Source organism: Mobula hypostoma, chromosome 22, assembly GCF_963921235.1.
Source record: "Mobula hypostoma chromosome 22, sMobHyp1.1, whole genome shotgun sequence".
Classification (NCBI taxonomy): Eukaryota; Metazoa; Chordata; class Chondrichthyes; order Myliobatiformes; family Myliobatidae; genus Mobula; species Mobula hypostoma.
In genome coordinates, this window is record NC_086118.1 from 10,379,846 (window position 1) to 10,401,505 (window position 21,660).

The window sequence follows — 21,660 nt, forward strand, 5'->3', positions numbered from 1 at the left end:
CTTATATTGAGCAATATTATAAGCTTACTGCAAGATTAATAAAGTCAGAGTGCAGAACTAAAGTGGCAGAGTAAACACAACGGCTCCCCAAAGCCATTATTCAATCTGCATTTTGCTTCCCTGATTTACTGAAATAAGTACACTAGACTTAAAAACACCCAAGTGAATCATTGATTCATCCAAAAGGATTGTTTAGATCGCTGGATGATGGGAAGGCAAAAGACAAGAAGATGGTGTTGCATTTCCTGCAATTACAATCAGAGCTGTGAGAAAGGAGGTTGGTGGAATTAGTTACGGAGTAGGGAGTAGTGAATGGAATGGCCCTGTCAGAATATTGAAAGGGGATGGGAGAGGACAATGCTTCTGATGGTGTAATCTTGCTGGAACACTGACATGTCTGTAGCCCAATGCATTATTATTATTATTAATAAGGCTCAATATAATCTTGAGGAATATCATTCAACTTCCATCTGGACATATTATAGCTTTCCAGTCTATCAAATTTTTCTGCTTGCTTTAGGGCTGGTTAGTTCCTTTGTAGGTTATATCTCTAATTTGGCCAGTTTTTGCCTGCTGGCCTTCCTTAATCTATCACCAGATGACCTCACCTACAGTTTTTTTTTTCCCCTCACTGCAATCTTGCCCTTACTTGAAGAGATATTTGTCCTATTCGTCTCTTCCCACTTTCTCTGCAACATATGACTTGTTTTCTCTTTCCCAGTTTTGGCAAAGGTTCTTTAACCCATTTCTCTTTCAATAAATGCTGCCTGACCTGATTCTTTTCCCCCAACGTCTTATGATTAGTTCAGCTTTCCAACACCTGCAGGTTTTTCATTTTGAAACATAGTTTAGGATCTTCACAGGGTAGGTGTGGAGTTGATGTTTTCTTGTACTCAATCTTAACCCAAGAGGTTGGAAATTCAGGGTTGGGAGGCAATTTTTTGAAATTCACTGATGAAGGATCAGTAGGCTGAATATATATTCAAGACAGCTATCACAGTTGATCAGAGTTAAAGAAAAAGGTAATGAAAGGATATGAGGTTAGTGCAGGAAAACGATGCTGAGTTTTAAAGAAAAAGTCAACTAAGATCTTTCTGAATGTAGAAATTTTCAAAACTGAAGTGTGCAAAGACACTTACCCTCACCAAGGGAAAACAATCCTCCAGGAGAGCCACCATCAGGAAGAGACCAACTGTGAGCTGCCTCTGCTTCTCTGCTCTGCAGTTCCTCCTGCCACAAGCTAGATCGTGAATCTGGTATCTTCTCTGGATCCGGGATTCCTGAACCTGTTACTGCCACTTTAGCTGGCCCAGGCTCCTAGGGTAGGAAAATAAAAGAAAAACATATTTTTAGAAGTACAGTGGATTTTGGTTAATTGGGATACCCCAGGACCAATACATTTTGGCCCAATGAAACTGCTACCCCAATTAACCAATGTTTCATGGAAATAGTTAAAAAAGTATTAAAAAAAAGACAAACCAGCTTTTAACTGAGTAACGAATTATTAAGATGAATTACAGAACAAATTAAAATACTATCAATACTACCGCAGTACTATAAAACTAAGCATTATCGACAGAGCAATGCATCCAGTGTACACTGTCGTATTCTTTATTGATTGTAAATGAACAAAATCAGCACAGACACTTAGTACAGATAAAGGACTGCTTTCATACAACGCTTTCAACGACTGCATTCTCCAAATCTTCATTTTCATTGTGACATTCAAGATGATTGTTGATACCTTCACAATTCCTAATTTGAATAGTGAGATTGTTTTATTTTCACTCCCAGCAGTTTCTGGCATCTCCAAGCCTGAATGTTTGAAACTGCAGTGAGCAAAACAGTTCTGAATTGTCTGACTACTTATTTCTATTACTACTTTTGAACACAAGCACAGACAACTGATGGATATTTAAAAACTGTTCACTCTAAGCACAGTGTAGTGTCAAATGGCCATGCAAGTGCATGCGACTGACGTTAGATAGAAACTGTTCGGCAACATTCTCTTGTCCCAATTAAGCGGCATAGTGAATCTCAGTTATTTTCTCGATTCATTTTTGTTCTTTAAGAGTTGTTCCAAATTAGCAGCTGCCCAATTAACCGACGACTCAATTAAGCAGAATCCACTGTATATTGGTTAAATGGTCTAATGTTTTGGTAAAAGGAATTAAATTTTGGCATTGATGTGTTAATGGAACAATCAGGTTTTGATCCTGAAAAAACAGTCCATCAAAAAAGGAGAAAATCCAAAAAACAATTGTCTCAAATTATTGTCCAAGTTTTAAGAAAACACCTGCACAAATATAAAGCACGCATTATTAAAGGTAGCTGTTTCTGTGAGAACTCTGCAATTTCTCACTATGTAAATAATTTACATCTAATTTGACAGACATTTAAAAATTATGCTTTCTCACATTCTTTATTTACCAGATGTTTTGACATAAATGCTCTATGGTTTACTTGTAGATTCCAGAAAGATGCCTTAATGGGATCTGGTGAACTCAATTAACTTTAACATTCCCACCGACTACACAATTTCCTTCTTTTCTGGTTGTCAAGATGGAATGAGTTGTGTTCCACATGACAGCATCGGAAGCGGTTTAGAGCACTTACTAGAATACTACAAGGAATGAGTAGAGTATCTTATAGTAAAGAGTTGAACAGGCTAGGCATACATTTAGTGGAATTCAGAAGCACATGAGGAAATTTGAATAAAGAAAATCCTGAGAAGTGTCAACAGGATGGATGTGAAGGGGACATTTCTTCTCGTGGGTGATCTAGAACAAACAATAATTGATTTAAAGTAGAAGATCACTTAGAGCAGGAGTTCCCAACTTGGACCCTTCAGTTAATGATAGGGGTCCATGATATAAAAAAGGTTGGGAACCCACGACTTAAGAGTCAGAAACAGGCCATTTAACTCAGCTGGCCCATGCTAACCAAGATGCCCCATCCAGGCTAGTCCCATTTGCCAGTGTTTGATCCTATCTGTGCAATTTTTGAAGATTGTTATGTACCTGCCTTAACCATTTTCTCTAGCAGTTCATTTCAAGTAAATACGACATTTTAACCAAAAGGTGGTCCCTCAACTTCCTGTTAATTCTCCCCCTTCTCACCTTAAACCTATGCCCTCCATCTCTGGATACCCCAACCCTGTGAAAAGTGCATTCACCCTCATGAATCCATACACCTGTTAGATCAGCCTCAATCTCCTGTGATCTAAGGAATAAAGTTGAAGTCCAAAGTGAAATTTATTATCAGAGTACATACATGTTACCACACAAAACCCTAAGATTCTTTTACCTGCAGGCATTGTTAGCAAATCTATAGAACAGTATCTGTAAACAGGATAGTCATAGTCATACTTTCTTGATCCCGGGGGAAATTGGTTTTCGTTACAAGATCAACGAATTACAAACTGTGCAAAAATGCAAATATAAATAAATAGCAATAAATAATGAAAACGTGAAATAACAACATAGAGTTCTTAAAGTGAAACTACTGATTGTGGGAATACAAGAAATAAAATGAGTGTAGTTATCCCCTTTTGTTCAAGAGTCTGCTGGTTGAGGGGTAGCAACTGTCCTTGAAGCTGGTGGTCAAGTTCTGGGGCATCTTCTACCTGATGGCAGCAGCGAGAAAACAGCATGGCCTGGATGGTGAGGATCCTTGATGATGGATCTACTTTTGTCCAGCAACATTTCATGCAGATGTGCTCAATGGTTGGGAGGGCTTTACCCGTAACGTACTGGGCCAAATCCACTATCTTTTGTAAGATTTTCTGCTCAAAGACATTGGTGTTCCCATACCAGACCATAATACTGCCAGTTAGCACACTTTCCACCACAGAACTATAGAAGTCTGCCAAGGCTTTTGATGACATGCCGAATATCTGCAGACTCCTAAGGAAGAAGAGGTACTGTTATGCTTTCTTCGCAGTTAGATTTAAATGATGTTCCAGGACAGGTCCACTGAGATAGTGACACCCAGGAATTTAAAGCTACTGACCCTCTCCACCTCTGATCCTCCTACAAATACTGTCTCATGGACCTCTGGTTTCCCTCTCCTGACGTCTACAATCAGTTCCTTGGTCTCGTTGACATTGAGTGAGAAGTTGTTGTTATTACATCACTCCGCTAAATATTCAATATCCATTCTGTATGCTAACTCATCTCCACCTTTGATGTGGCTCACAACAGAGGTGTCATCAGCATAGTCATAGGTGTAAAGCGAGTAGAGCAGAGGGCTAAGCACACATCCCTGTGGTGCACCTGTGCTGATGGAGATTGTGAAGTAGTTGCTTTTGGCAACTGCACAAGGGGGTTTCGAGGCCCATGTCTCACAGTTTACCGATTTGTTTTGAGGGGATGATGGTATTAACTGCTGAGCTGTAATTGATAAAGGGCATCCTGATGTATGCATCTATGCTGTCCAGATATTCCAGGGTTGTGTGAAGAGCCAATGAGATGCTGTGGATCCAAGTTGCCACTCAGACAGGAGCTAATAGGTTTCAATATCAGCCGCTCAAAACACTTAATCACTGTGGATCTAAGTACCACCGAACAATAGTCATTTAGTCAAGTTTCCATGTTCTTCTTGGACACCAGTACGATTGAAGCCTGCTTGAAGCAGATGGATACCACACACTGCCAGAGGGAGAGGTTGAAGATATCCGTGAACACACCAGTCAGTTGGTCGGCGCAGGTCTTCAGTACTCAGCCAGGTACTCCATCCAGACCTGATGCTCTCCTTAGATTCACTCTCTTGAAGGCAGCCCACGTGTCATATTCAGAGACTGAGACCAAAGGATCATTGGGAGACATGGTAGTCAAAGCAAGTATAGAAGACATTGAGCTCATCCGGAAGTGAAGCTCTGCTGTCCCCTATGTCGCTAAATTTAACTCTGTAGGAGATTTATGGCATTCAAACCCTGCCACAGCTGTAAAGCATCCCTCATTGATTCCAGTCTAGTCTGGAGTCTCCACTTTGCCCATGAGATGGCTTTCCGGAGATCATAACTGCACCTCTTGTAGCATTCCAGATCTCCAGACCTGATGCCTCTGATCTAACCCTCAGCAAGTTCCGGAAATTCAGGCTCAGAAACTCCAAGCCTGTTCAACATCTCCCTCTAACTCAGTCCCTCAACTCCTAGAAACATCTTTCTTTTTAAATCTTTCTTAGAGCAAAGCACCCAAAATTGATCACAATACTCCAAATGTAGCCTTGCCAGCATCTTGTACAACTGCTCCATGATTTCCCAACTTTTATACTCAATTCCCTGACTGATGAAGGCCAGCATACAAAAAGCATTTTTCACCACCACCATGTACTTGGACTCTAAGGTCCCACTGTTCTAATACACTCCCCTGGGCCCATTCACTGTGAAAGTCTTGCCTTGATTTGACTTTCCAAACCTTATTACCTCACACTTAATATTGTATTAAATTCTATTTGCCATTTGTTGAAATGCTTACTAAGGTGTTCAAGATACCCCTGTAATTTTTTTTAAACTATCCTCACTGTTCACTACAACATCCATTTCAGTGTCAGCTACAAGCTTACCATGTCTAGTACATCTTATGCAAACTGTTGATATAGATGACAAACAATAATGGATCCAGCACCGAGCCCTGATAAAAACCACTAGTCATGGGCCTCGGCAACTCAAGTTCTTCCTCTAGTATCATTTAGAAGTATCAAGTAGAAAATAGTATAAATGCAGAGAGGCAGGAAGAGGGTGAGGAGGAAGAGATGAGTATTGTTAGAAAAGTTAAGGAGAATGACAGAAAGATGGAGTTACAGAAAGAAGAACTAGAGTTCATTTCTCGAAGTTTTCTTTCTGGAATGGACACCTGCAGATCGTTAGTATATTTTTCTAGTCCGGCAACATGTATGGAGGAGAATAAAAAGTAACATTTCGGGCTGAGACACTTCATCAGAAGTGGAAAGGAAGGGAATAGAAGCCAGAATAAGGTGGTGAGGGGAGCCTAGGAATACAAGCTGACAGGTCAGAGGGAAGATGGGTGAGTGGGGGAGAGGGCATGAAGTAAGAAGCTGGGAGGTGAAACATGCAAGAGATAAGGGGTTGAAGAAAAATGCATCTAATAGGAGAGGACAGTGGGCCTTGTAAGTAAGGAAATGAGGAGGGGAACCAGAGAGAAGTGATGGGCAGGTGAGGAAGCGTGAGGGGGTGACCTGAATGGGGAATAGTAAAAAGTGAAGGACAGAGGATGAAGTAATTACTAGAAGTTAGAGATCATCAATGCTCATGTTATCTGATTGGAGGCTACCTGCTACTTGCCAGCTTGTACTTCTTCCTCTCCTCCCTCCTCCTTATACCAGCTTCTGTCCCCCTCCCTTGCCAGCCCTGATGAGGGGTCCAGGTCCAAAATGTTGATCTTTTATTCCACTCTATGGATGCTACCCAACTTGCTGAGTTCCTCCAGCATTTTGTATGTGATGCTCCTTGCTTCTTTCAAACATCTCCAGGCTTTCACCAGATCAAGGCCAGAACCCCAATGAAAAATCTGCCTACAAATGACTCAGAAGTGAAGAAATTTTCCTGCACACTGTCATTATTTCATTCAATAGATTTGGCTATTGCCAAGGATCAGTATATTACGCTTTTACTGAAAATTTTAGTCCATTAGGCACAAAAGGAACTGTGTAGTTATTATACATTAAGCCTTTGCGGGATACCGAGCTGTAAGGCTATCAGCAGAGCAATTATAGAAACAAGATTTAAAGTAATAACAATCCAAAGCATCTCAATCCATTTAAAGTATCTAAATTCTAGTTTCCAAGAGCGTCAACAACTTTAAGTTCTTCAGTGTTATTAATTTGAAGGACCTGTCCTGGACCCAGCATGCAAGTGAAATGACAAAGAAAGCACAGCAGCGCCTCTACTTCCTTATGGGTTTGCAAAGATTCAGCATGACATCTAATACTTTGAAAAACTTCTATAGATATGTTGTGGAAAGTATATTACTGGCTGCATCATAGCCTGGTATGGAAACACCATTGCCCTTGAATGGAAAATCCCACAAAAAAGTGGTGGATCAAGTCCATCATGGGTAAAGCCCTCCCCACCATTAAGCACATCTACATGAAATGTTGTTACAGGAAAGCAGCATCTGTCATCAGGGACCCTCACCACCAAGGACAAGCTTTCTTCTCATTGCTGCTATCAGGAAGGTGGTATAGGAGCCTCAGGACTCTCACTTTCGGGTTCAGGAACAGTATTACCCCTCAACTGTCAAACTCTTGAACCAAAGGGGATAACCACTCAACTTCACTTGCCCCATCATTGAAATGTTCTTACAACCTATAGACTCACTTTCAAGGACTTTCATTTCATGTTCTCAATATTTATTATTTTTTTTCTACTTGCACAGTTTGTCTTTTGCAAACAGGCTGAACGTCCAAGGTGGTGTGGTCTTTCATTGATTCTATTATGGTTATTATTCTATTATGGATTTACTGAGCATGCCCACAAGAAAATAAATCTTATAGTTGTATATGGTGACATAAATGTACTTTGATAATAAATTTATTTTGAACTTTTGCATCAGTCTTCACTGTGGAAGACATTATGCTCGAAGTTCAGGAGTGTCGGGGGCAGAAGTGAGTGCAATTGCTATTACTCAGGAGCAGGTGTTTGGGGAAAGTGAAAGGTCTGAAAGTAGATAAGTCACTTAGATCAGATGGACTACACCCCCAGAGTTCTGAAAGAAGTAGCTAGGGAGATTGTGAAGGCATTAGTAATGATCTTTCAAGAATCACTAAATTCTGGAATGGCTCCGGAGGACTGGAATATTGCAGATTTCACTCTTTAAATAGGGAGAGAGGCAGAAGAAAGGAAACTATAGGCCAGTTAGCCTGACCTCAGTGGTTGGGAAGATGTCGGAGTCGATTGTTAAGCATGTGCTTTCTGGGTACTTAAGAGTCACATGTTAAATAAGCCAAAATTAACATGGTTATCTTAAAGGAAAATCTTGCCTGACAAATCTGTTAGAATTCTTTGAAGAATTAACAAGCAGGATAGACAAAGGAGAATTGGTGGATCCTGCGTACTTGAATTTTCAGAAGACCTTTAACAAGGTGACGCACATGAGGCTGCTTAACAAAGCAAGAGCCAATGGTATTACAGGAAAAATACTAGCATATATAGAGTTTAAACGCAAACAACAGGAATTCTGCAGATGCTGGAAATTCAAGCAACATACATCAAAGTTGCTGGTGAACGCAGCAGGCCAAGCAGCATCTATAGGAAGAGGCGCAGTCGACGTTTCAGGCCGAGACCCTTCGTCAGGACTAACTGAAGGAAGAGTGAGTAAGGGATTTGAAAGCTGGAGGGGGAGGGGGAGATGCAAAATGATAGGAGAAGACAGGAGGGGGAAAGATAGAGCCGAGAGCTGGACAGGTGATAGGCAAAAGGGGATACGAGAGGATCATGGGACAGGAGGTCCGGGAAGAAAGACAAGGAGGGGGGGTGACCCAGAGGATGGGCAAGAGGTATATTCAGAGGGATGGAGGGAGAAAAAGGAGAGTGAGAGAAAGAATGTGTGCATAAAAATGAGTAACAGATGGGGTACGAGGGGGAGGTGGGGCCTTAGCGGAAGTTAGAGAAGTCGATGTTCATGCCATCAGGTTGAAGGCTACCCAGACGGAATATAAGGTGTTGTTCCTCCAACCTGAGTGTGGCTTCATCTTTACAGTAGAGGAGGCCATGGATAGACATGTCAGAATGGGAATGGGATGTGGAATTAAAATGTATGGCCACTGGGAGATCCTGCTTTCTCTGGCGGACAGAGCGTAGATGTTCAGCAAAGCGGTCTCCCAGTCTGCGTCAGGTCTCACCAATATATAAAAGGCCACATCGGGAGCACCGGACGCAGTATATCACCCCAGTCGACTCACAGGTGAAGTGTTGCCTCACCTGGAAGGACTGTTTGGGGCCCTGAATGGTGGTAAGGGAGGAAGTATAAGGGCATGTGCAGCACTTGTTCCGCTTACACGGATAAGTGCCAGAAGGGAGATCAGTGGGGAGGGATGGGGGGGACGAATGGACAAGGGAGTTGTGTAGGGAGCGATCCCTGCGGAATGCAGAGATAGGGGGGGGAGGGAAAGATGTGCTTAGTGGTGGGATCCCGTTGGAGGTGGCGGAAGTTACGGAGAATAATATGTTGGACCCGGAGGCTGGTGGGGTGGTAGGTGAGGACCAGGGGAACCCTATTCCTAGTGGGGTGGTGGGAGGATGGAGTGAGAGCAGATGTACGTGAAATGGGGGAGATGCGTTTAAGAGCAGAGTTGATAGTGGAGGAAGGGAAGCCCCTTTCTTTAAAAAATGAAGATATCTCCCTCGTCCTAGAATGAAAAGCCTCATCCTGAGAGCAGATGCGGCGGAGACGGAGGAATTGCGAGAAGGGGATGGCATTTTTGCAAGAGACAGGGTGAGAAGAGGAATAGTCCAGATAGCTGTGAGAGTCAGTAGGCTTATAGTAGACATCAGTGGATAAGCTGTCTCCAGAGACAGAGACAGAAAGATCTAGAAAGGGGAGGGAGGTGTCGGAAATGGACCAGGTAAACTTGAGGGCAGGGTGAAAGTTGGAGGCAAAGTTAATAAAGTCAACGAGTTCTGCATGCGTGCAGGAAGCAGCGCCAATGCAGTCGTCGATGTAGCGAAGGAAAAGTGGGGGACAGATACCAGAATAGGCACGGAACATAGATTGTTCCACAAACCCAACAAAAAGGCAGGCATAGCTAGGACCCATACGGGTGCCCATAGCTACACCTTTAGTTTGGAGGAAATGGGAGGAGCAAAAGGAGAAATTATTAAGAGTAAGGACTAATTCCGCTAGACGGAGCAGAGTGGTGGTAGAGGGGAACTGATTAGGTCTGGAATCCAAAAAGAAGCGTAGAGCTTTGAGACCTTCCTGATGGGGGATGGAAGTATATAAGGACTGGACATCCATGGTGAAAATAAAGCGGTGGGGGCCAGGGAACTTAAAATCATCAAAAAGTTTAAGAGCGTGAGAAGTGTCACGAACAAAGGTCGGAAGGGATTGAACAAGGTGGTGATAAAACAGTGTCGAGGTATGCAGAAACGAGTTCGGTGGGGCAGGAGCAAGCTGAGACAATAGGTCGGCCAGGACAGGCAGGTTTGTGGATCTTGGGTAGGAGGTAGAAACGGGAAGTGCAGGGTGTGGGAACTATAAGGTTGGTAGCAGTGGATGGGAGATCCCCTGAGCGGATAAAGTCGGTGATAGTGTGGGAGACAATGGCCTGGTGCTCCTTAGTGGGGTCACGATCGAGGGGTAAATAAGAGGAGGTATCCACGAGTTGTTGCTGCGCCTCGGCAAGGTAGAGGTCAGTACGCCAGACTACAACCTCATCCTCCGTCGGATTCACGCCTGCAATCGCCGTTTTTTTGACTTTGTCATGTTAGGCAAAGATCGCAAGATCCTACATCTACGGACTCCAGAGCCTGCCGGCCCCGACGCTAGCAGGCATGAACTTTCAATTGCGGCCCCTGCCATTGATCTCGGCGGCTCCAACACCTCAGGACATATTCAAAACCCGGACTCCAGCAACGACCATGGACACATTCGAAGTGATTGCGCAACCACCAACTGCGACTCCAGCCTTGAACTCCAGGCCGGGTCTTTATGTGCTGCTGTTGTGACTCCCGTCTCCCCTTCCCCCACCACCACTCCGCAGCCCCGTCTTCCTCAGATCCCACCGTCAACTCCTGGGCCCTCAGAGGCTCCATCTTCCTCTCACCCCAACCCTCCCCTCTCCACTGACACCCCCAGCCTCCCCCCTCCCCCTCTGATCCCAGCTCTCAAGATTCCAGCCTTGAACTCCAGGCTGGGTCTTTATGTGCTGCTGTTGTGACTCCCGTCTCCCCTTCCCCCACCACCACTCCACAGCCGCGTCTTCCTCAGACCCCACCATCAACTCCTGGGCCCTCAGAGGCTCCATCTTCCTCTCACCCCAACCCTCCCCTCTCCACTGACACCACCAGCCTCCCCCGTCCCCCCTCTGATCCCAGCTCTCATCCGTGCCGGGTCTTTACCATCCCCTCCGACCTTCAACTGTCGGAGGCAGAACGCTCTGTTCTCAGTAAGGGCCTCACGTTTGTCCCCCTTCGCCCACACCTCAGCGAGTTCCGTGTTCGCCATGATGCGGAACTTTTCTTCCGCCGTCTCCGTCTCCGAGCCTACTTCTTCGGCAAGGACTCTTCCACCCCCACCGATGACCCCTTCTCCCGTCTTCAACCCTCCTCTTCTTCATGGACACCCTGCTCTGGTCTTCTGCCTGTTCTGGATCTCTTTATTGCCAACTGCCGACGGGACATCAACCGTCTCAACTTCACCGCACCTTGTCCCCATTCCAACCTCACTCCTTCGGAACGCTCTGCTCTCCACTCCCTCCGCACTAATCCTAACCTTATTATTAAACCCGCTGATAAGGGGGGTGCTGTTGTAGTCTGGCGTACTGACCTCTACCTTGCTGAGGCGCAGCGACAACTCGCGGATACCTCCTCTTATTTACCCCTCGATCGTGACCCCACTAAGGAGCACCAGGCCATTGTCTCCCACACTATCACCGACTTTATCCGCTCAGGGGATCTCCCATCCACTGCTACCAACCTTATAGTTCCCACACCCTGCACTTCCCGTTTCTACCTCCTACCCAAGATCCACAAACCTGCCTGTCCTGGCCGACCTATTGTCTCAGCTTGCTCCTGCCCCACCGAACTCGTTTCTGCATACCTCGACACTGTTTTATCACCACCTTGTTCAATCCCTTCCGACCTATGTTCGTGACACTTCTCACGCTCTTAAACTTTTTGATGATTTTAAGTTCCCTGGCCCCCACCGCTTTATTTTCACCATGGATGTCCAGTCCTTATATACTTCCATCCCCCATCAGGAAGGTCTCAAAGCTCTATGCTTCTTTTCGGATTCCAGACCTAATCAGTTCCCCTCTACCACCACTCTGCTCCGTCTAGCGGAATTAGTCCCTACTCTTAATAATTTCTCCTTTTGCTCCTCCCATTTCCTCCAAACTAAAGGTGTAGCTATGGGCACCCGTATGGGTCCTAGCAATGCCTGCCTTTTTGTTGGGTTTGTGGAACAATCTATGTTCCGTGCCTATTCTGGTATCTGTCCCCCACTTTTCCTTCGCTACATCGACGACTGCATTGGCGCTGCTTCCTGCACGCATGCAGAACTCGTTGACTTTATTAACTTTGCCTCCAACTTTCACCCTGCCCTCAAGTTTACCTGGTCCATTTCCGACACCTCCCTCCCCTTTCTAGATCTTTCTGTCTCTGTCTCTGGAGACAGCTTATCCACTGATGTCTACTATAAGCCTACTGACTCTCACAGCTATCTGGACTATTCCTCTTCTCACCCTGTCTCTTGCAAAAACGCCATCCCCTTCTCGCAATTCCTCCGTCTCCGCCGCATCTGCTCTCAGGATGAGGCTTTTCATTCTAGGACGAGGGAGATGTCTTCATTTTTTAAAGAAAGGGGCTTCCCTTCCTCCACTATCAACTCTGCTCTTAAACGCATCTCCCCCATTTCACATACATCTGCTCTCACTCCATCCTCCCACCACCCCACTAGGAATAGGGTTCCCCTGGTCCTCACCTACCACCCCACCAGCCTCCGGGTCCAACATATTATTCTCTGTAACTTCCGCCACCTCCAACGGGATCCCACCACTAAGCACATCTTTCCCTCCCCCCCCCTCTGCATTCCGCAGGGATCGCTCCCTACACAACTCCCTTGTCCATTCGTCCCCCCCATCCCTCCTCACTGATCTCTCTCCTGGCACTTACCCGTGTAAGCGGAACAAGTGCTACACATGCCCTTACACTTCCTCCCTTACCACCATTCAGGGCCCCAAACAGTCCTTCCAGGTGAGGCAACACTTCACCTGTGAGTCGACTGGGGTGATATACTGCGTCCGGTGCTCCCGATGTGGCCTTTTATATATTGGTGAGACCCGACGCAGACTGGGAGACCGCCTTGCTGAACATCTACGCTCTGTCCGCCAGAGAAAGCAGGATCTCCCAGTGGCCACACATTTTAATTCCACATCCCATTCCCATTCTGACATGTCTATCCACGGCCTCCTCTACTGTAAAGATGAAGCCACACTCAGGTTGGAGGAACAACACCTTATATTCCGTCTGGGTAGCCTCCAACCTGATGGCATGAACATCGACTTCTCTAACTTCCGTTAAGGCCCCACCTCCCCCTCGTACCCCATCTGTTACTCATTTTTATGCACACATTCTTTCTCTCACTCTCCTTTTTCTCCCTCCGTCCCTCTGAATATACCTCTTGCCCATCCTCTGGGTCACCCCCCCCCTTGTCTTTCTTCCCGGACCTCCTGTCCCATGATCCTCTCGTATCCCCTTTTGCCTATCACCTGTCCAGCTCTCGGCTCTATCCCTCCCCCTCCTGTCTTCTCCTATCATTTTGCATCTCCCCCTCCCCCTCCAGCTTTCAAATCCCTTACGCACTCTTCCTTCAGTTAGTCCTGACGAAGGGTCTCGGCCTGAAACGTCGACTGCGCCTCTTCCTATAGATGCTGCTTGGCCTGCTGCGTTCACCAGCAACTTTGATGTATGTAGCATATATAGAGTATTGGCTGATTGGCAGGAAGCAAAGAGTGGGAATAAACGGAGTCTTTTCTGATTGGTTGCCTGTGACTAGTCGTGTTCCACAGGGCTTGGCGTTGGGACTACTTCTCTTTACATTGTATGTGAATGACTTGGATGTCAGAATTGATGGCTTTGTGGCCAAGTGTGCAGTCGATATGAAGAAAGGTGGTGGGGTAGGTAGTATTGAGGAAGTAGGGAGACTACAAAAGGACTTGCACAGATTAAGAGAATGGGCAAAGAAGTGACAAATAGAAGACAATGTCAGAAAGTGAATAGTCATGCACTTTGGTAGCAGAAATAAAAAGACTATTTTCTAAACAGGGAGAAAATTCAAAAATATGAGGTGCAAACCTGTACAACCAACTTCAGACTGATTGCTGCCTGCAATTTACAGTAACTTCCCTTTGGAAAGGTCATGCCACTGTGCTAGAGAACTGAGTTTAGCAATAAGCCTTTTGGGCCAGGAAAGTGAACATCCATCACAACAGCAGCTGCAACTACCCTAATGCTATCCCATCCTGCCTTGCTCCACATGCACATGTAACAATAAAAATTTAGAAGGAAAGTTTTAATAATTCTACAGAAGATATCCTCTATTGAGAAATACAGCTTTCCCCCGCCATCCGAAGGTACAGCGTTCCTATGAAACGGTTCGTAAGCCAAAATGTCGTAAAACGAAGAAGCAATTACCATTTATTTATATGGGAAAATTTTGTGAGCGTTCGCAGACCCAAAAGTAACCTACCAAATCATGCCAAATAACACATAAAACCTAAAATAACGGTAACATATAGTAAAAGCAGGAATAATATGATAAATACACAGCCTATATAAAGTAGAGCAACACACATCAAAGTTGCTGGTGAACGCAGCAGGCCAGGCAGCATCTCTAGGAAGAGGTACAGTCGACGTTTCAGGCCGAGACCCTTCATCCTGACGAAGGGTCTCGGCCTGAAACGTCGACTGTACCTATTCCTAGAGATGCTGCCTGGCCTGCTGCGTTCACCAGCAACTTTGATGTGTGTTGCTTGAATTTCCAGCATCTGCAGAATTCCTGCTGTTGCGCCTATATAAAGTAGAAATACTTTTCCACAAACATTGCCGGCACTGTTCACCGAAGCGAAAATCTCACGCAAGCACTCTCGGCAGAAAATCTCGTGTCAGCGTTGTTGGCAAAAACACGGTGCAAGCGCTCTCCAGTAACCTTTAAGCTATGAAGCTGCCAAATCATACCAAATAACACGTAAAAATACACAGCCTATATAAAGTAGAAATAATGCATGTACAGTGTAGTATCACTTACCAGAATTGGTTCAGCACCGAGCACACTGATAATGGTGTGTTAGACTGAGTCGTCGCAGGTTGAGTGGTGCAGTGGCCCCCACCCTCCAGGCCGCTGACCAATACATTGCCGCGAAGCATGCAGGGGTCCAGCGGTAGCCGGGAGGCACACAGCACATCTTTAAGAAAAAAGCCAAAATAAACGTGCTCATTAATTAGGTGCCGCCCGACACGTAATTAATTAGCATGTTCATTTCGGCTTTTTTCTTAAAGATGTGCTGTGTGCCTCCCGGCTACCGCTGCGTTCTTCGTGAATCAGTACAGTATCTGTCCAGGGCCCGGGTGTTGGGGTGGTGGGACACGGGGGTGTCATCTCATCATCGATCAGGGCAGGCAGCTCATCTTCTCCTATGACTGTCCGCCTCGATGTCGGAGGTCGAGGTTTGTCGTCTGCTGTGGCTGATGTGGAAGACTTGCTTGACTGCTGAGCCTCGTGCATTTTTCTATCATACAGTTGTTTGTAAGCACTCAAACCATCCTGCAAATAACCCCTAAACCTACGTACCCTTTCAAATTTAAAGTCATACTTTATCATTGCAGCAAAAATCGCACGCAGTTGCTTCACGTTCATTTCGCTACTGCATTCGGTTTCGATTGTTATCCTTTCCTCTTCCAATTGCATCAGCTTTTCATCTATCAGTTCTTGGTCATGGGATGCCAAAACCTCTTCAACATCATCTTCGTCAACTTACACAAGCCAAACTCACGTTGTCCTTACTTCGTTCACCACGATCCAAACACTTAATTATGTCTAGTTTTACACTAAGTGTAACACCCTTATGAGCTCTTTCAGGCTTTTCCAATACCTCAGAACTCATCTTGCAAATGCCTGCTCACAGGCACGTGTTAAAGCAATGCCATTCCGAATCCGGGGGAGAGCGGATGCTCGGGGCGCGCGCTACCTTTTATCGCGCGCTGATTTTTTCGTAACAGTGAAAACACCTTCTGTTAGCAAAAACAGGGTACTAATGTAGGTCTTTCGTAACAGTGAGGTTTTGTAAAGCAGCAGTCCCCACTTACTTAAAATGTTATGATGCTATTGACTTATATAACAGAATCGCCAAAAACAATTTTGCATGGTAAACCCAGCGTATTTGACTGCTACCCTTGTCCATTGGCACCCCCCCCCCCCCCCCGGTCTGCAAGAATAGTGCCACTATGCCACCAGCCAGGTCAATAAAGAAAGAAAGCATTTTAAATCCATAATGTAAATATAGCAGCTAGTAGTGAGATAGATTGAAAACAATCATTTATGGACCATTACGAGTCTAAGCTGACTATTTCTTGTTAAGTGACTCAAATTACAAATTAGCTTAAAAATACATCACAAATTAAAAATGAGCTTGTTTTACTCAATCACCATAAGTTAGCGACATAACTGTAAAATTAATGCAAAGACGATAAAAAAAATTTCTAGAATCATGCACAGAAGAAAATTGAATTATCCAGAATATCACTAGATATTAAGACCGTAAGACCATAAGATATAGGTAGGCCATTTGGCCCATCGAGTCTGCTCCACCATTCAATCAGGGGCTGATCCAATTCTTCCAGTCATCCCCACTCCCCTGCCTTCTTCCCATACCCTTTGAGGCCCTGGCTAATCAAATGACTTGGCCTCCACAACCTCTTGTAGCAATAGACGCCACAGATTTACCACCCTCTGACTAAAGTACTTTCTCTGCATCTCTGTTCTGAACAGATGTCCTTCAATTCCACAATATATTGTAATTGTAATTTACATTCATTTCAACGTGTCATTCCATTTGTCTTGTTTCAAGCACAATAAGCTAGCATAAGCTTCCGAGTCATTAGTACTGATTTAAAATATACCTTTAAACTTAAAATATTAATTTCTTTTCCATAATGCTCATTTGCTTTGCCTTAGTTAATACTGTTATATAACCAGTGACAGGACAGAGTATAGCTGTGCCGTAAAGAAGAGGAAATTGCACATACTTTGTCTTCACTGACCTATGGACATTCAAATGAAATCTGTGTGGTTACTGCTGTAATTTTGAAACAGTAACAACCAAGTTACACAATAAGACAAACTTGTTATTTCTACTTTTATCTACTATTCTCACGTGCATATATTTGCTTTTTTCTTTATTCACCAGTCATAAATAGTGTTGATACAAATAGATTAAAAACCTCTGGCACCTTATCACATATATTTAATACATGAGATTTAGTTTGACTTATATTTGAGATAATTCTCTTGTTTGTATTTATGTTCCTTTTAAATCCATAAACATATTAATAAAGAAAAAGAGATTTAGTTTGATTTTATAGGAATCTCAAATTTCCCTTTAATTCTAAAATTACAGGGCTGAAATTGCAAAACTATTTGCAGAGCACAGTACAAAGATACAACAGCAACATTGTTTTCTCAGTTGTAACTTTGTTCACAGCAAAATTGAATGCTGTTCAAAAGATATAATGCCCATTTCAGTCAGTGATATCACTAATTATCAGACTTTTCCTACTACACATGTCCCAACAAGCCAAAATGCAGAATTATACAGTACAGGTGCATATTCCTTTATCCGAAATTCTGAAATCCAAAAAGCTCCAAAAACCGAAGTTTTTGACGTCACTCAGGTGTGACGTGGCAGCACTAGCAAAGGGCCGCCAGACGTCAGTTATGGCTCAGCACTCGTACTGGTTACATGTGCATTTGCTGTACGCTGATATTTTGTGTTCACTGTTGACTTTGTGTTTAATTTCATTGTGAAAATGTCAAAAAGAGCTGCGGATACCCCTATGGGTAACAACGAGAAAAACAGAAGGAAGCATCTATCATTATCAATAACACAGAAAGTAGAGTTATTGCAGAAGCTTGATTATGGTGTGTCTGTGTGGTGTCTTACTGAAAAAAATAGTGCCAGAACTACCACTGTATATGATTTAAATAAACAAAATGACACGTTACTGAGGTTTTAAAGTGACAGTGACATTCTACATTTAGTCCAATAAGTCATTTACCATGTGTTTGATTCAGTGCGTTTGAAGCTGTTTATTTTTGTTGGAAATAAATTTTTTTCTTGTCATTATTCCTTAAACAATACAGTATAACAACTATTTTCATAGCATTTACATTATATTAGGTATTATAAGTAACCTAGAGATAATTTAAAGTATACGGGAGGATGTGCGTAGGTTTGGTGCGCCACTGGGTCCCAAAGTCCACCGCACTGCGACAGGTTAAATAAGGGACTTGAGCATACGTGCTTTTTGGTATCGGGGGGGGCGGTCTGACTTTTTTTCCTACTTGAATCTCAATACTTTGTTTAAAATCGTTAGTTTCTACATATAACACTGTATTGAATTAAAACAAAGTATTGAGATTCAAGTAGGAAAAAAAGTCAAAATAAAATCTTTAAGAGATTTTGGTTATGTGGGGTTTGTTTAGCAGTAAATAAAATTATGAAATTCTTATAAAGAGTACAAAAACTTAATTGCGAAGACATTAAGTTTACATGCTGCAATTGCAGGTCTTTAACAGTCAATGCTGTCTCCATATATCCATTGCCAAACTTATTGGTAAGGTACTAGTATGGTAGATTTTAGAGCAGCACAGAAACTAAGTGAGCAAAATCTGCATTTCAGTGCTTAAATGGGATATTTAAATGGCAAAGATCACTCTCCGATTTACAACTTAATATCAGGGAGCTGAAGCCTCCTATTATTCTAGAACACCCCACTCGGGGGGGAAGGGAGTTTGGAGAGCACAATGGAGAAGATCCTGAAAGGCAGGATTTATGAACATTTGGAGAGGCATAATACAATTAGAAAAGTCAGTATGGCTTGTCAAGGGCAGGTCGTGTCTTATGAGCCTGATGGAATTTTTTGAGCATGTGACTGAACACATTGATGAAGGTAGAGCAGTAGATGTAGTGTATATGGATTTCAGCAAGGCATTTGATAAGGTACCCCATACAAGGCTTATTGAGAAAGTAAGGAGGCATGGGATCCAAGGGGACATTGCTTTGTGGATTCAGAACTGGCTTGCCCACAGAAGGCAAAGAGTGATTGTAGATGGGTCATATTCTGCATGGAGGTCGGTGACCAGTGGTGTGCCTCAGGGATCTGTTCTGGGACCCCTACTCTTTGTGACTTTTATAAATGACCCGGATGAGGAAGTGGAGGGATGGGTTAGAAAATTTGCTGATGACACAAAGGTTGGGGGTATTCTGGATAGTGTGGAGGGCTGTCAGAGGTTACAGCAGGACATCGATAGGATGCAAAGCTGGGCCGAGAAGTGGCAGATGAAGTTCAACCCAGATAAGTGTGTGGTGGTTCATTTTGGTAGGTCAAATATGATGGCAGAATATAGCATTAAGGGCAAGACTCTTGGCAGTGTGGAGGATCAGAGGGATCTTGGGGTCCGAGTCCATAGGACACTCAAAGCTGCTACGCAGGTTGCCTCTGTGGTTAAGAAGGCATATAGTGCATTAGCCTTCATCAACCATGGGATTGAGTTTAAGAGCCAAGAGGTAACGTTGCTGCTTAACAGGACCCTGGTCAGATCCCACTTGGAGTACTGTGCTCAATTCTGGTCTCTTCACTACAGGAAGGACGTGGAAATCATAGAAAGGGCGCAGAGGAGATTTACAAGGATGTTGCCTGGACTGGGGAGCATGCCTTATGAAAATAGGTTGAGTAAACTTGGCCTTTTCTCCTCGGAGTGACGGAGGATGAGAAGTGACCTGATCAAGGTGTACAAGGTAACGAGAGGCATTGATCGTGTGGATAGTCAGAGGCTTTTTCCCAGGGCTGAAGCGGCTAGCATGAGAGACAATAGGTGCTTAGAAGTAGGTACAGAGGAGCTGTCAGAGATAAGTTCTTTTTTATGCAGAGAGTGGGGAGTGCGTGGAATAGGCTGCCAGCGGCAGTGGTGGAGGCAGAAACAATAGTTCTTGTAAGAGACTCCTGGATAGGTACATGGAGTTTAGAAAAATAAAGGGCTATGGGTAAGCCTAAGTAGTTCTAAGGTAAGGACATGTTTGGCAGAGCTTTGTGGGCTGAAGGTTCTGGATTGTGCTGTACGTTTTCTATGTTTCTATAGTGTAGCAGTTAGTTCAGTTACTTCACAGTCCAGTGATCACCAATCTGGAGGTTCAATTTCTACTGCTGTCTGGAAGGAGTTTGTATGTTCTTCCCATGACGGTGTGTGTTTCCTCTGGGTGCTCTAGTTTCCTCCCACATTCCAAAGATATGCAGTAGGGGTTAGGGTTAGTAAGTTGTGGGTATGCTACGTTGGCACTGCAAGTGTGGTGACACTTGTGGTTTGCCCTCAGCTAAATCCTCACTGATTTGATTTGCTTTGACACAAATGAAGCATTTCACTATATGATTCAATGCACATGTGACAAAAAGAGCTAATCTTTATCTTTACTAGTCTTACTGAAAATTGTGGGCTAGTACAAAGCTGTGCCCTAATTTGAATCAGGATTTTAAACACATAAGTGCCTTATCTTGTTTTACATCATATCTAACTCAATTGTTTTTCTATGGCTAAGTAGTCACCACTTTAATATTAGACATTAATAAATAGTGTCAAGGTTTCATTGCAGATTGTACCTGTACAGTTGTGGGCTCAACCTTTCGTTTCTTCTTCTGATTTTGCTTATTGGTTCTAGGATACACCATCAATTGATCAAACCATCTATAAAAGTGATAAAATATTTTAATAGAGGATTCTGCAGCTTATAACCAAAGTTTTAAAAATATCAAAAACAATATCAATCTTAGAACAAGGCAACATTTAAAAACTGTTAATCATGAATTCTAAAAACAAAAACAGCAGATTAAGAGTAAACAAGATCATTCCCATTTGTAAATAAATTCTTGTACACAGTATTAGCTGATGCTTGGTAGAATTTCCTGTAAACATTGTATTACTTTGCATATCAAAGTTCAAAGTAAATTTATTAAAATAAATGTCACCATATGCAACCCTGAAATTTGTTTTCTTGCAAGCATACTCAATAAAACCAAGAAGCCCAATAGGATCAATGGAAGACTGAATGGACAAGCAGCCAATGTGTAGAAGACAAAATGGAAATAAAAGAAACAATAGTAATAATAAGCAATAAATATTGAGAACATAAGATGAAGATTCCATCAAAGTGAGTCCATAGATTATGGGAACTGTTCAGTGATGAAGGCACAAGATGTTGAGTAAAGCTGTTCCGCTATAAACACCACATGAAAATTTGTCATTCTGAAACTTAACAATCATCATTAAGGAGAAGATATTACAACAAGTGGAAATGATTGCAATTTATCTGTGTCAAAAATTAAATGTCTTTAATTCTTAATGTAGACATCTGAACAAAAGACAGAATCCATGACTTTAAAATGAGGACTAAATTACATTTGCAGTATATTTGTCTAAATTATTCATCCTCAACTCAACCTAAAAGTCCACACTATGAATCAGGCCTTGGGTGTCCAACCCATACAAATACCGCACTTGCAGCAAGTTGACAGGAATATTGACATTTGCAAGGCACTAATCTTGCTCATGACGACCTCCTATTTCCTATATGCATTGTTAAGCTTGAAAACAATCTGAATCCATTTTGCGGGAGTCATGTGTATTTTGAATAGATGAACAGATGTTCATA

At 43.3% G+C, this 21,660-nt stretch overlaps 1 protein-coding gene across 3 annotated transcripts in view; it reads right to left on the minus strand.

Annotated features, from left to right (window-relative positions):
• Positions 1-21,660, minus strand: part of LOC134360175 (protein outspread-like) — a 464,667-nt gene that overhangs the window by 226,527 nt on the left and 216,480 nt on the right. For all 3 annotated transcript variants that reach the window (XM_063074210.1, XM_063074212.1, XM_063074211.1), the window contains exons 5-6: positions 20,612-20,696; positions 1,140-1,317 (exon numbers count right to left, since the gene is read on the minus strand). In XM_063074210.1, coding sequence (XP_062930280.1) covers positions 1,140-1,317; positions 20,612-20,696 — 263 coding nt within the window. The remainder of the gene's footprint in view (positions 1-1,139; positions 1,318-20,611; positions 20,697-21,660) is intronic.